Source organism: Pongo pygmaeus, chromosome 13 (assembly GCF_028885625.2).
Source record: "Pongo pygmaeus isolate AG05252 chromosome 13, NHGRI_mPonPyg2-v2.0_pri, whole genome shotgun sequence".
NCBI lineage: Eukaryota > Metazoa > Chordata > Mammalia > Primates > Hominidae > Pongo > Pongo pygmaeus.
In genome coordinates, this window is record NC_072386.2 from 73,042,716 (window position 1) to 73,057,961 (window position 15,246).

General features: G+C 40.4%; 1 protein-coding gene across 4 annotated transcripts in view; it reads right to left on the reverse strand.

Annotated features, from left to right (window-relative positions):
* Window positions 1-15,246, reverse strand: part of FRMD3 (FERM domain containing 3) — a 308,453-nt gene that overhangs the window by 145,537 nt on the left and 147,670 nt on the right. For all 4 annotated transcript variants that reach the window (XM_054501637.2, XM_063649630.1, XM_054501636.2 and 1 more), the window contains exon 2: window positions 2,976-3,080. In XM_054501637.2, coding sequence (XP_054357612.1) covers window positions 2,976-3,080 — 105 coding nt within the window. The remainder of the gene's footprint in view (window positions 1-2,975; window positions 3,081-15,246) is intronic.

Sequence of the window (15,246 nt, forward strand, 5' to 3'; positions counted from 1 at the left end):
CAGTACAACTATCAAAATGAGAAGCCAATATTAGCCAATTTAGTTAATGCTATTCTACCATAGCATTAACTAAACTACAGACCGTCTCTGTTCACCCAGTTTTCCCACTACTATACTTGTCTATGTTTCAGGATCCCACATTGCCTTGAGTTGACGTGTCTCTCCAATCTCTGACTGTGAATCCAGTCTGTCCTTGTCTTGCATGACATCACACTTTTGAAGGTCAGTTATTTTGGAGAATGTCCCTCCATTGAATTTGCCTGATGTTTTCTCAATATTTGATTAAGGTTATGCATTATTGGGAAGAATGCCACAGAGATGATGTGTACTTCTCAGTGCATGGTATCAGGAGGTACCTGATGTTAATATGCGTTTTTACTGGTGATGTTAATCTTGTTCTCTTGGTTAAAGTGCTATCTGTCATGTTTCTCCACTATAGAGTTATTATTTTTCCCTTTGTAATCAAAAAAATGCCTTGGGAAGGAGGGGTTACTTTGCAAATTTCCTGTTTCTCCTTAAACTTTTGCACACTAATTTTAGCTCTTGCCTGCAATAATTATTATTGTGTATGGTGATTTTCTATTTCCCTCATTCCTTCTACATTTATTAATTAAAATTCTTCTGTATGGAAGAGCTGACCCAAGTTTTCCCTTTATTTTTTGTTTAATTAATTATTTATATTAGGATGGACTCATGGATATTTATTTCATTCTATGGGTTATAATCCAATACTATTGTTATTTTGTGACACCAATTGTTCCTTAATGTCTTGCCTTATGGAAGCCACTGACCCTCTCTGGGCCTTAGTTTCCCCCTTCCTTAAAGGCTTTTCAGCAAGACAAGGCTATAATGAGGAACATTTGTGGTACATGATAGATGCTCAACTAAATAGTAGCTAGAATTACTTCTGCAGGTTGGCCATTTATCATTTAGAATTGAATTTTGCACAAAATAACCTGTTTGCAGTGGTGACTAGAGGACTAATAGAGTCCAGAGTTTATTTCGCCCACAGGGACTTTGATCTATAATCCTAAACTCAAACACTCACTCTACCACTTACTAACTGTGAAACCTGGGACAAGTAACAAATTCTTTGAGCTTCTTTCCCTCTTATACAAGTGTAATATCTTCACTGGCTATAAAAAGTTATGGCTATGAATGTCTTTATATCATGGTCCCCAGACCAAAGCTGGCTTGGCTGCATTAAAATTAGATTAGGAATCGGCTAAGTGCATGTTGCTGGCCCTAACCCCATGGATTCTGATTTAAGAGGTCTGGAATAGGGTCCACACTATGCAAACACCTAAGGTGATTTTCTTGCAGGGCCAGGTCTGGGAACCAGTGTTACTCAGTAAACACCACACACGCCCATCCCTGACATCATGTCAGCCCTACATCCCCACCCCTGCCCTGCCACCTTCGTCTCACTTAGGTAAATGCCTGGACCATCCAAAGGTTACTGCGAGTACTACAGGAAACCAAAATCCTTCTGAGCTGTAATACTTCATTGCATCCCTTCATATAAACTTGGGTCCCTAGGACTCCAAGAGCAAAATAAGATTCTCTATGTATCAGATGCAAATCTAATCTATTCCTTAAACATCCTCTTATTTACAGAAATACACTCTGTGAGCCTCTCCTCATGGTATTGGGTCAGTAAACACTAAACTAAGAGCCAAGTGAGGTGTGGAGGTGGAAAGAGGAGACAGGAAGAAGATCAGGGACATTGAGGAGGAGGAGAGCAAATTAAAGAAGGCAGAGGGGTCCTATCCCCACTTCCAGGCTACCTCCAGGTGACCCCTTCACACACTATCCTGCTAGTAAGAAGCAAAGACCCAAGTGTGTACTGAGCCTCTGAGCACATGGCTGGGAACTCTGAGCCCATAGCTGGGACCCGCCCCAGGAGCCGGGGGTGGAGATCCCCAGGGGCCATTTGGATATGAAGGGCACACATAACCTGGTTCTGGCATATGCTATACTGAACACACCTAGGCTGCTACACCAGCTCGAAAGGTAAGACTCCTGCTCACTCTTCCCCACCAACAGATACCAAAAAGGGTAGATGTCTCCAGGAGCAATAAAACAGGGGATTTCAAGTTTCGTTGTGCCCAAGGAGCTGTTTCTGAAGTGACTTAAACCCTTCATCTGTCAAAACTTTGTTCAAAAAACCTGAGGTGAAGTTCACATAAAAAAATTAACCACTTTAAAATGTACATTTTGGTGGCAACCACCATCAATACGAAGTTTCAAACATGTTCATCTCTCGAAAAGAAAACCCTATACACATTAAGCAGACATTTCTCAATTACTCTTCCCACCAATAGCTTTTTTTTTTTTTTTTTTTTTGAGACAGGATCTTGCTCTGTAACCCAGGCTGGAGTGTAGTGGCCCCATCACAGATCACTGCAGCCTTGACCTCCCAGGCTCAAGCTATTCTGCCCCACCTCAGCCTCACGAGTAGCTGTGCCGCCACCATGCCCAGCTAATTTTTGTATTTTTTGTAGAGGTGGAGTTTTGCCATGCTGCCAGGGCTGGTCTTGAACTCCTGGGTTCAAGTGGTCCATTCATCTAGGCCTCCCACAGTGCTGGGATTACAGATGTGAGCCACAGAGCCCAGCCTCAATAGCTTTTTACCTTGAGGGGGGTTGGGCGGGGGTGATATTCTCCATAGTGAAATTTTATGTAGCCATTGTTTGAGGGACTTTGGGAAACCCTGGGTTCAAAGGGCACAGGGACATTCTCTCCTCTAAGCAGATGGGAGCAGCCTTCTGGAAAGGCCTAGGGAAACTTTTCCCTTCTCTTGCTCCACCCAGTCCAGTGAGGACAATGCCAGCCTCTTCTGCTCACATAGGGTTTCATATGCCCAATAATCTGTGAGAACAAGGGCATCACTAGGGCTTTGAGAGGAACCCCCACAGTGCACCACAGTCTGGGTCACTCCCTGAAAATGGATCCAGACAGAAATCAGCTCTTACCCTTTGCTTCTCTGGGTCCACATAGCGAATGCCAAAGTAGTCCTTCTCCAGCAGGCTGTAGTAGTTGCAGATGTGGTCAATGAGAAACTGCCCTTTGGTTTCCCTCTGCAAAGGAAGCACATTTAAGTCTCAGCCAGAGCTCACCTTGTGCATTCATGTCCTCAGGGAGCCTTGTTCACCACCATGGGTCCATGCTCCGAAAAATAAATGTGCTCACTCCAGTCCCTGAAGAAGGGGCTTCCAAGCTCTTTTAACCACAAATCCTCAATGATTTTACATTATGAGCCATTACACACACGCAAACACACGCACAAACATACACGGAACAAAAAGGACCCCAAAAAGAGGAGTCAAAATAATCCATATGCCATTTAATTTGTCTAATGCTATTTATGACTCAGAGTACTAATTTCACAACACAGTAAGTTGTGGAGGTCCACAATTTGGAAACTCTCATGTAACACATACAATGGCCTAACTGCTTTTTCTAATTCCTTGGTACATATTCATTCATTCAGTTCTCACAATGATCCTACCAGGAAGTTTCTCATTTTATATTGGAGCAAAGTGAGCCACAAAGAGGTTCAGTGACTTGCCCAAAGTCACACAACTTGAATGGAGCAGGACAGGATTTGAGCCAGGCCAACTGGCTGCAGTATGTGGGCTCCTTCCAAGCCACTTTGACTCCCTGGAGCAATCACGAGTCCACTGCCGCTCTGCCAGGAGGCAGGGTCTGGTGAGAGTGGCAATGCTGTGAGTGACAACTAAATTCCCTGGCTCTCAGCGGGAATGGTGGGGAACCTGCTTCCTTGGTCCTCAGAGCCACTGCGCCCCTTCCATAAACCAACACAGAAAGGCAGTGTGGGAGATTCAGGGGAGCCCAGGACTAAGATCCAAAGACAGGCCTGTGTGACCTTGGGTAAACCCCCAGCCGTTTCTACTTCGGTAAAATAAGGTGGTTGGACTAGATTATTTCTAAGTTAGTTAGGTTATTTTTCCTTCTAAAATTTTACAAGTGAAAGATGTAACAGCCAAATCTGATTAACATAAATACCACTACAACAAAAATCTCTTCATAGCAAAGACTCTTCTAAGCCCTCATCAGGATATCTGATAAGATTAATTTCTGCTTCAATCAAAGTCGCTGACAGACCCATGAAATGTTTTAGAGATGTGACCTATTAAAATATATGAAGAAATTAGAGGCATTAAGTGAGTTACTTCTTCAATCCACTAAAAGTAATTTTGAAAGATCAGTTTGGTCTATGTTACATAATGATCTTTTCATTAAAGACCACTACCATTAACTCAGGAAGTTGGATGGGAAAGCCACACCCTCCAGCAAGATCTCCATTGACTACTCAAGACCCTTGAAAGAAAAAAATGCTGCTGCAGACAATGCAGTGATTAGACAACGCAAGCGTGGCTGAAACAGGGGTCAATGCCTTCCAAAAAGCCTGGGATGCACTGCACTGAGTGAAGGACTGGGGCTTATAAGCACATAGTGTGATATGAAACCTCCATTTTCCTGAAATCACTTTTGAGTTTGATTTTGAATAAGCTTCAAGTTTTTAACTTCCTTCCTGAGAAACCATCTGATATAGCTCAAAAGAGACAAAACATAAAAATGGAATTTGTTTTTAAATGTCTGTAATTGTTTTTTAATCCAGGAGGCTCAAATGACAAAGCTATACCTAACAGCTGAATTCAATGCCCAGAAAATAATCATTGGCTTTAGTTCCTTTTACACATATACTCTGTAATCCATTCATCTTTAAAAGGTTGCAGCACTATCCCCTCACCAAACATAACATAGGAGCTCATCATTTTATGATTGAATGGCAAAGCCCTCTTCATTAGGATTTATATAGGGAAGTATTCCCTACCATATTCCAGATATGTGGGTCAAGGCAGTGCATTGTAATAATATGGGATTGAGCAGGCCTTGATTGTTCATGACAGATACTGCTGTCATTTTGCCCTAAAGAAGATGTACTCAACAGCACAACAAAGATTTTTTTAAAGGATTAAACACAGCAACCAATATACACCCTCCAGCAAGATCTCCATTGACTACTGAAGACCCTTGAGAGAAGAAAATGCTGCTGCAGTGATCAGAGTAGGCAAGCGTGGCTGAAACAGGGGCCAATGCCTTCCAAAAACCAGGTCAGGCCAATTCCCATGGTTCCAGACCACCAGGTGGGTTCTAGGTCTTTGCTACTGAAGGTATAGCCTACAGATCAACACTATCACAGAGCAGCAGCCTCAGTCTCACCCAGGAGGGAGCCTGTTGGAGACAGAATCTCAGGCACTGCTCCAGCCCTGCTGCACCTGGTCTGCATTTTGGCAAGATCCCCAGTTTATTCGCATGCACATTGAAGTTTGAGAAGCATTGGTCCAGAGGATTTCCACAACATGGGAAAAGCACAAAATTTTACCTTTCTCCAGAGACCATCACAAAGAAAAAAAAAAAAAAAAAAAAAAAAAAAAGCCCCTTTTCCCTTGAGAATTGTCTCTTCCTTAACTCAGAAAAATCAGTCCTTTCCTGCCTTGGGTACACAAGCTGCCTCTGCCATTGTCAGGAGACATCGATAGCCCTTTGCAGTTCTGCCCCGGCCTCTGCACGTTGCCCAGCCAGCCTCACCACCCTGAGACCCTCCATGTCTCACTGCTTGGCGCCAAGGACGTCAGCTTATAGTCCCACATTCTTCGCCTGGAAATCCAAAGTCTATAAGCCATTTAAGTTCCTACTGTTGTCATTTTTGTGCCCTCAGCTCAGTTCTTGCACTAAACAAAAGCCTGCATAGGCCCAGTACCAAAGATTGGAAGAGCTGGTTCAGGAGTCAGGTGCATGAGGGGCAGAAGCCCAGCTACTGCCCATACACCTCACATCAGAAGAGAGACGGGAGTAAACAGTGGTTATGACCCGAACCTTCCACATGCTTCCTCCTGAGCCTCCTGAAGATAGAGGCTCCTTCTCTGCGGCCTAAACCAGTGCCTGGAATGCTGGATGTTACCAGATTAATAAGAAGTCTTTCCTTTTTTCTCATGGAAAACATGAGGTCTGGGAATGGAAGGAAGCACTTTCCATAAGCCCGCACAGCACTAACAGAGAGCCCCGGGTGAGACAACAGCGTCCTGGTATTGGCAATTCCACAAATGTAGTGGAATTGGCCAACTTTCATGCATCTCTCTCAAGGTCCGTGTGCAGAAGTGGTTATCAAAGATTTCAAGTAAAAGGATTTCTTTTTAATGTCAGACTTTTGTTGATTCTCCCACAGGATAGCAGCTCTACGTGCAGTACTGATTGAGTAGAGAAAAAAAATCAAGCAGCTAACTTAAATTCTTCAGAGCTGTTACCTAAATTATGTTTTATTAATCACAACAGCATTTAATACATGTGAAAAGTAGTAAGATATAAATGCGTGAGCAGGGTCTAATACAAAGATCAGTAGGATTTGATAATCTGTGCTTAAAATCCTTATGTGCATAAGTATAGACTTTTGATGCTGTCTCTAAATGAGGTTGTATGGTCTCAGAAATGCACTGACAGGGTTGAAAGAATTTGTTCAACTACACAACTTGTGTCTCAATACTGGTCCTTATTATCTATAGTACACTGTGAATTGATTCTTTTTATAAATACTGTACCGAAATAATGTGAAGACAATTGCAATATTTTTAATGTGTTAAAATCTATAAGCCAATGCTAGCCAAGATGTGACCCATGGACCATGCCAGAACATGAACAGTGCGTGACTGGTCCTCCAAGACAGCAGTCACCATCCTTTTTGGAACTAGGGACCAGTTTCACGGAAGACAATTTTTCCAAAGACAGGGTGGCGGGATGGTTTCAGGATGATTCAGGCACCTAACATTTATTGTGCACTTAATTTCTATTATTATTATATTGTAATATATAAGGAAATAATTATACAATTCACCATAATGTAGACTCAGTGGGAGCCCTGAGCTTGTTTTCCTGCAATTAACTGGGGGTGATGGGTGACAGTGACAGATCATCAGGCATTAGATTCTCATAAGGAGTGTGCAACCTAGATCCTTCACCTGCACAGCTCACAATAGGTTTGCACTCCCATGACAATCTAATGCTGCCGCTGATCTGACAGGAGGTGGAGCTCAGGTAGTACTGCAAGTGATGGGGAGCAGCTGTAAATACAGATGAAGCTTCTTGCTTGCCCGCAGCTCACCTACTGCTATGCAGCTCAGTTCTGAGGCCCAGGGATGGGGATCCCCTACTCCAAAAAACAAGTGCAGAAATTAAGATCAATTTAATTCTATTGTGTGTGTGTGGTTGTTTTTTTTTGTTTTGTTTTGTTTTGTTTTGTTTTTTTTAACAAATATTGGTCCAAAGCAGACTGGAGGAATAAAAATCTAGTACTTGTGTCTCCCTACAGAGAGTTTGAGACTCTCTGATCTAAACTGTGCCACCAGGCTTGGGGGTTCTGTTTGGGATTTCTTTAGTCCACAAGCCTCAAAGTTTAAAGGGGGTTGTGTTCTCTCTCTCACCTTCTCTGCCCATTTTTCAGACAATTTTTAGTGTGCATTGGATCGCTGAAGCCCCTGCAATAATCTCATCTTCCCTCAGGGTGGAAAGTGTTAGTCTCCTGGGTATGGCAGGATACTTGGCATAATTCTGGGCATCTCAAAAGGCAAATTCTCTCACTGGGCTACAGACTCACTGATGTGGTAAACTAGGATCCATTTCAAAAGAATTTGTGTAAAACAATCACATGTCTGATTAGGGATGGCTGGGTAAGAGTGGGCTAACCCTTTTGAGAGAGTGAAAAAAAGTATTTAGTTACTCTGAATATCTCCTGGTCTGTAAACTCTAAATAATGCAGTCTTTAATGGGTAACCTGAGTATTAAAGACAATGTTTGTAAATATCTTGTTGGACTCATAGTAGCTGCTCAATAAATGACAGCTATATACTGTTGTTTGTAATATGATGGTTTTGTTTCTTCTGATGCCCATAGTACCTTCTCTTCAAAGGCTGCTGAGTGGACCAGTCAGTAGTAAGTCCCACCAAACACAGATGTCAGGAGAGCTTATCATTCTCTCACAGAATGGGTTGGATTTACCCCTTTATACCCTATGGAACCTGATTTTTACAATCACAAACTAGCCTACTTGTCAGAAAAGTCCACTTCTCCTCCCCACCCCAAAGTATGTACTAGGAAAACAGAAGAAGCCACTGTGTTCTAAACTTGTTTTCACCACTCATCAGCTAAGTGGCCTTAAGAAAGTCACCAAATTCCTCTGAGACTGTTTCTCCTTCTATAATGGGAGAATAATGATGGTAACTTCCAGATGTATCCCCAATTAGATATTCTAAGGCTCATTCATGTATCTGTTAAACACCTATTATGCACCAGGCATTGAGATAGGGATTATAAATAAACAATGAGTGAAACCTAGAAATTTGTCATCTTGCAGATCTTAAAACCCTGCCCTTTGTAAAATGTGAATGAATTTTGTAAGCTGCAAAGTATTATACCAATGTTAGATGTCATTATTAATAATATTAAGAATAATCTTAATCTTAAATCTTTGTCTCAATTTTACAGATCCTTTTAGATATAAGGAAGTTAAGTGGAATAGTATTTGCCTCCCAGAACTGTCCTCTGTAGATTAAAAAAAAGGGGGGAACTAAAAGACAAAGGACTCAATTCTTTTTTTTATTCATTTGAGTTTCATTTTACGTTCAGGGGTACATGTGCAGGTTCGTTATACAGGTAAACTTGTGTCATGGCTGTTTGTTGTACAGATTATCTCATCACCCAGGTATTAAGCCTAGTACCCATTAGTAATTTTTTCTGATCCTCTCCCTCCTCCCACTCTCCACCCCCAACAAGTTTCCATGTCTGTTGTTCCCCTCTTTGTGTCCATGTGTTCTCATCATTTAGCTCCCACTTGTAAGTGAGAACAGGTGGTATTTGGTTTTCTGTTCCTGCTTTAGTTTGCTAAGGATAACTTTCCTTGATTCTCTGCAGCCAACTGCTGATGATGCATTTACTTCAACTCCCAAGTTCAGCAGTAAAATTAAAACAACAATAAATTTGTGCTTAAAGAAAAAGAGCAAAGAAATCAATTGCCCAAGTCAGCAATAGCTTTTCTTCAATTAAAAAAAAAAAAAAAAACTATGGCAGATTTCAGTCCCCAATTCCTAAAACTCCAAGCGAGGTTTTGTTCAGCCTTTTAGACATTGGTTAAGTGGAAAAAACAGTACCAACCCCAAAATACTGAATATATTGCTAAACAAGTTTAGAGTTTGAATAGCTACCTTCAGGGATGAAGGTATGAACATAGTAATAAGAACTACTATTCATTTAACACTTACTGTATATCAAGAACTTTGCTACATATTTTGCATTTGATCTCTTGACAACCCATTGGGGTAGTTAATATTCTCCTCATGTTACAGATAAGGAAAAATGAACTCAGAAATTCTATGTTTGTTTACAGGGCTGTCAAACCGAGGTCTGACACCTATGCTGAATCTGTTCTAGGAACTCAGTTGGCCTATGTGCCCCCATTCTCTACGTGGAGATAGAGGAAAACAACAATATGAGGATTTGGAAGTAATGTCAAGTTCTCCAATTACTAGAATTTGGACACTGGCAGGAAGGAGCACTGGGTTACCCACAACAACACCAGGCTGGGAAAAGGCAGTTTTATAAAATACAAAGCACATTATAATAGACTTCATTGGTTAACTGCTTAGCAACCATACATCCCTTTATCTTTCTTAAAGGAACCCAGATTTTCCTCAGGTATGCATATGCATGTACACACATGCATGCACACACATGGTACACACATAAGCCTCAAGGAACTATGACCCAATCGCATCTGAGGGCTCTAGCTTGGTTGGTATGAGGGTAACCCCACCTCTCTTGTCTGATTGGTTCAGGAAAGGACACATGACCCAGCTTAGGCCAATGAGACATGAGGAATACTTTACGAGGGCTTCTGGGATAATTCTTATTTACTCTTCTGAAAGAGCTTCGAGAAGAGACTTGCCCTTCCTTCTGGACCATACACAGAGGTGCAGTGGGATTGAGGATGAAGCCGAAATATTCACCGAGAAATGGAGCCTGTGTCTGCAGACTGTCAATCAGTTAATGTGAATTTCCTTGGAGATGCCCATGAAATTCCTTGTTATTTCAGCAAGTACAGATTGGCTTTTCTGTTTGTTGCACCCAACATTTTCACTCCGGAGAGAAGGTAAATCAATGCCTCAGGCCAAGAAGAGCTAAGAGAGAACAATAATGCTGGTGTGAAACACAGTTGCAGAGATGGCTGACTGATGAGCCCGGGAGCAGTCCATTGACTCTGTCTGCTCTTTGTTCTGCTGTGTTCTATTCAGTGAGCATAGTGTTAACTGAGCTGATCATGGCTGACCGATGAGCCCAGGAGCAGAGTCCATTGACTGCTGTGTTCTATCAGTCAGCATAGCGTTTTGGTGTTTTTGAATGGGGAGACTGCACATAAAATCTGGATGCTAGCTGTCCTTGAAAGCTGGAGAGTTTGGAAGCTGGACCGTAAAGGTCTGGTTGGCTTCTCCTTTCCCTGAAAAATGAACTCTGCAGTCCACCACATTTCTGCCTTCCCTGTTATCTTCTGCTTCTTCCATTTCCCTCAATTCCCTGATCACTGGAGGTATTTGAGTTTACAATCCCTAATCTGAGGCAATAACAGAGGTCTCAGAAAGCGATCCTTGAAAGAGCTTTCCTTGGAAGTACATCCTCAGAGCCAGGAAACATCCTCAGTGGACACAGCTTTGGGCTGCCCTCTAAAGTTGCCCGACAACTGGGGTCCTAGTACCCAATGGAGGAAGAAAGACCTAATACAGAACAGAGACATGGGAGAGGCTCGCTGGAATGAGGGAAGCAGGCAAGGGCCAGAGGAGTTGGAAGCACAGCCCCAGGATGGTGGGAACAGTTTGCTCTGGGGTTAGCACTGTTCCTCCAGGACCCCTCTATGATAAACAGAAGTGGGAGCTGTGAGGCCTCATTTCCTTATTATGAGGGTTGTGAGATTCTTGTTCAAAGGGCTCTGCTGCTTGGCACCTTATGCCTGCAGAAGTTGCTTTTGAGAAGGGACAGCCTTCATAAGTGTACATCTGGGAAAGAACAGAATTGTCTCTGGTAAATTCCTCTACCTGGAAGGAAGAATCCAATCATCTGAATGCCCAGAAACTCCATGAGGAGCTTCTAACCAATTACAAGGCCCTTAACAGCAACTAAATGCTCAGTTTGCTGCTAGGATTATGTCTTCTAGGGACAGATGGATACATTTCTCTGGTGAATTAAGGGCCTTGATTCATTTACCTTCATAGGCAGATGAATAAAGAATAGTAATGAGAAACTGGTGAACTAAATAGTTCTGCTTTCATTGTCAAGGACAAGCATTTATTAATATAAGAAAGATTGTACCTTGATTGAACAACATAAAAATGTTCTGTTAATATTCTGCTATAAAAAAAACTCAAGTCTATTTGTGTAAATTCACACATTTTGTTATGTTAGGGACCACAGCTTTAACAAAAACTGCATCTCTTTAATAAGGAAACCTTTATTAAACAGCAAGTAATATATTGCTTTGTTAACAGTAACTGGTACTGTTGCATACAGTAACTGGTATTCTTCCTATTGCAAACAGTAACTAGTATTAGATATTAAGCTGTGACATATATTCAGAAAATTACATCATCCCAAGAATATGAGAGTAATATTAAAGCTATTTAAATGGGAGATAAATGTAAAGAAAAACAAGAATAGAGGAACCTCTCATGGTTGAATCTGTGGTTCTCACACAGAAATTAAAAGTTTCTTTGATTTGTGTTATCCAAATATTTTCAAATGTATGGAAGATAAACCCAAGATTTGGGAAAAATGAAATATACCTAATGCTAAATGACAAGTTAATGGGTGCAGCACACCAATATGGCACATGTATACATATGCAACAAACCTGCACGTTGTGCACATGTACCCTAAAACTTAAAGTATAATAGTAATAAAATTTAAAAAAAAGAAAGAAATATGTAATTCTGAATACATATCTGTTTTAGAGTAATAATTAGCAGCTAAGATAATTGCAAATACAGGCAAATTTTATTAAAGGCGTTTTTGTGCCCAGTAAGTATTCATAAGTTGGTGGAGGATTATGACTATAGTAGTGACCTAAAAAACAGAAAATAACAACAAAAACAATACCAGGGCCAGCTACCCATGAGGGAAAAAAAATCAGTAGTTGCCTGAAAGTGAGCACTGGATACAAAAATAAAGGCAAGACACAAACAGCCACCTTACCCAGCCAGGCCCAATGGTAGAGAATGAAAACCCAACTGCTTATCTAACGCCCATGGTAGCCCCTACACACTATGAGAAGACAGACATACAGTCAACATCACAGCAAGAGGCTTAATAGTATTAAAGCTAGAGAAGTCAAAAGGGTCCTAAGGAAGAAAGACAAAGAAATATTGCATCCAGGAGAAGATGAAGCAGCCAGAATAGATTGGTCAGTTTATCATCTGAATCCTAAACAGTGTCTTCCGAAGGAGTGTCATAGTTGAATAATCATTCAAGGTAGCTTGGAGTTAGTAACCTTTGCCTCTTTTTGTTTTTCTTCTGGGTGTTTTCTGCCTCCATTACCTCTACTGCATTCTGTGGCTTTCATTCTGAAGGATGCCTTGTGTATCTGTTCCTAGTCATTCGGTCATTTCTGTTCTGACTGGCACACAGGTCCATCCCAATGCTTAGGGAATCATATTTGATTTGTCAGCTCTTCTTAGCAGTTTTTGCCACAGCCTAGTGCTCAAAAGGTTCTTTCTTCTCCATCTTTTTCTTCTTCTTCTTGTTTCAGATTTTCGTGCAAGGTCCAGCTCTTCAAAGCACTTACATCAGAATAATCTAGAAGTTTTACAAGTTGAATCTTTTCTATGATTTTAACAAAGTGAGTTTTTTTCCTTCATGCTAAGGCTAAGGCTCAAAGAAGCTAATTAACTTACCCAAAGTCAACAGAGCTAGAAACTGGCAGAGTAAATATTTAAACCTGGGACTGCTATATTTGGTTATTATAACCACATTTTTAAATTGTTAAAAAGAAATAAATAACTTCCTCAACTTGATAAAGAACGTCTACCACATTTTAAAATTGTTAAAAAGAAATAAATAACTTCCTCAACTTGATAAAGAATGTCTATTAAAACTATACAGCTAACATCATACTTAATAGTGAGAAACTAGATGTGTTTCCCTTAAAACAGGGAACAGGCAAAGATGTCCTCTCCTACCACTTCTTTTCAACACCATACTGGAAGTCCTAGCTAATGCAATAACACAAGACAAGAAAGAAAAAAGAAGAGAAAAGAAAAGACAGCAGAGGAGAAGAGAGAAAAGAAAAGAAAAAGGTATGCAGATTGGGAAGGAATAAATAAAAATTTCTTTGTCTGCAGATGACATCAGATGTTCTCATTGTCTATGTAAAAAATATCAAAGAATCTACCAAAAAAACCCACTCCTGGAATTAATAAACTAATAAGTGCAATGTTGCAGGACATAAAGCTAACATACAAAATTAAATTGTTTTCCTATAGACCAGCAATGAACAATTGAAAGTTGAAATTAAAAACAACAGACCATTTATATTAGCACCCCAAAAAAATGAAATACTTAGTGATAACTCTAACAAAATATGTACAAAATCTATATCAGGAAAACTACCAAAATTTGGATGAAAGAAATAAAAGATCTAAATAAATGGATTCTAGTACCCATGAACAGAATAGAAAAACTCAATATTGTCAAGATGTTAATTCTTTTCAACTTATTCTATAGATTCAATGCAAGCTCCATCAAAATCCCAGTGGCATATTGACAGTCAGATTCTGATGTTTTGTGAAAAGGCAAAAGATTTAGAGTGGCCAACACAGTATTGATGACAAACAATGTCAGAGGACTGATGCTACCCAGCTTCAAGACTTACTATAAAGTTACAGTGATGAAGGCAATGTGGTATTAGCAAAATAATAGGCAAATAGAACAATGAAACACAATAGAGAACCCAGAAATAGACTCACACAAATATAGTCAACTGATTTCTGACAAAAAGTCCCCAAAGGGTAAAATATATATTTTTAAGTTATCCTGACCACAGTAGCTGAGACAAGATTTTAAGCAAAGTGCTTTCAGAAATGAGCTATCTTTATTAATCAATGCTTCCTGAACTTAGGTACATCTTCATTTAATATCTGCTTCTTTTTCTTAGTCTAGTCTATGATCTGGAATATTTGCTTCTCTAACAAGCCTTGTGAAACAGAAAGGCCAAACTCTCTGGGATTCACCATCTCCCTGAGCCACATCAGGAGATGCTAGCATCACCTCCTCTTCTTCTCAGATTCCTAATTAACAAGCATTCACTTAGAACTTCCTTAGTGCCTGGTTCTATGTACTATATTTAGATTACCTCAACTATTCATTGGATTTCATCCACATAAGCCCCAGGAGCTAATTGCGTTCCCATTTTCAAGAAGAGGAAGATAAAACTTAGCGTGGTTGAATAACTTGCCCAAGGTCACATGGTCTCGCAGAGTCCGGAAGAAAAGACTAGAATTATTAACTGTTAGCAAGCAGTATAATGTTCACATTTTTAAAATTAGAATCACAGAATGTTGGAGTTGGAAGGTACTATAGAGATAATCTTATCCAAACTCTTCATTTCAGAAATGGGGAAACTGAGACCCAGAGAATTTTAGATGAAATAATACAAACTAGTGCTGGAATTGAGATTTCAAATCAAGAGCTGGAGCCAAGATATATCAGTCAGGATAGGCTAGATTAAGCTGCAGTAACAAAGAATTCCAAAAGGTCAGTGAGTTAACACCACAGAGGTTTATTTCTCACTTAGTATGCATAGCCAATGAATATTGGCAGGGGAGAATTCTGCTCCTAATCTCTTTGAGATGTGAAGGGATTAAGGTTTCCTCTTAACAGCTGTTTCAACAGTCAACACAGCAGCTGGAAAGGAATGTGGTGAGTCCCACACTGGCTTCTAAACATTCTGCCTGGAAGTGACATGCATCACTTCAGTTTATTGGCCAAAATAAGATACATATCTTGCCTAACTTCAGAGAGGTAAGAAAGTAAAATTTCACCATGTGCCTAAAAGGATGAAATAAAGAATGCTTACAAATAATCCTAATACTGATCATACTAGGGCTCAGTCCAACACTGGGTTTAATT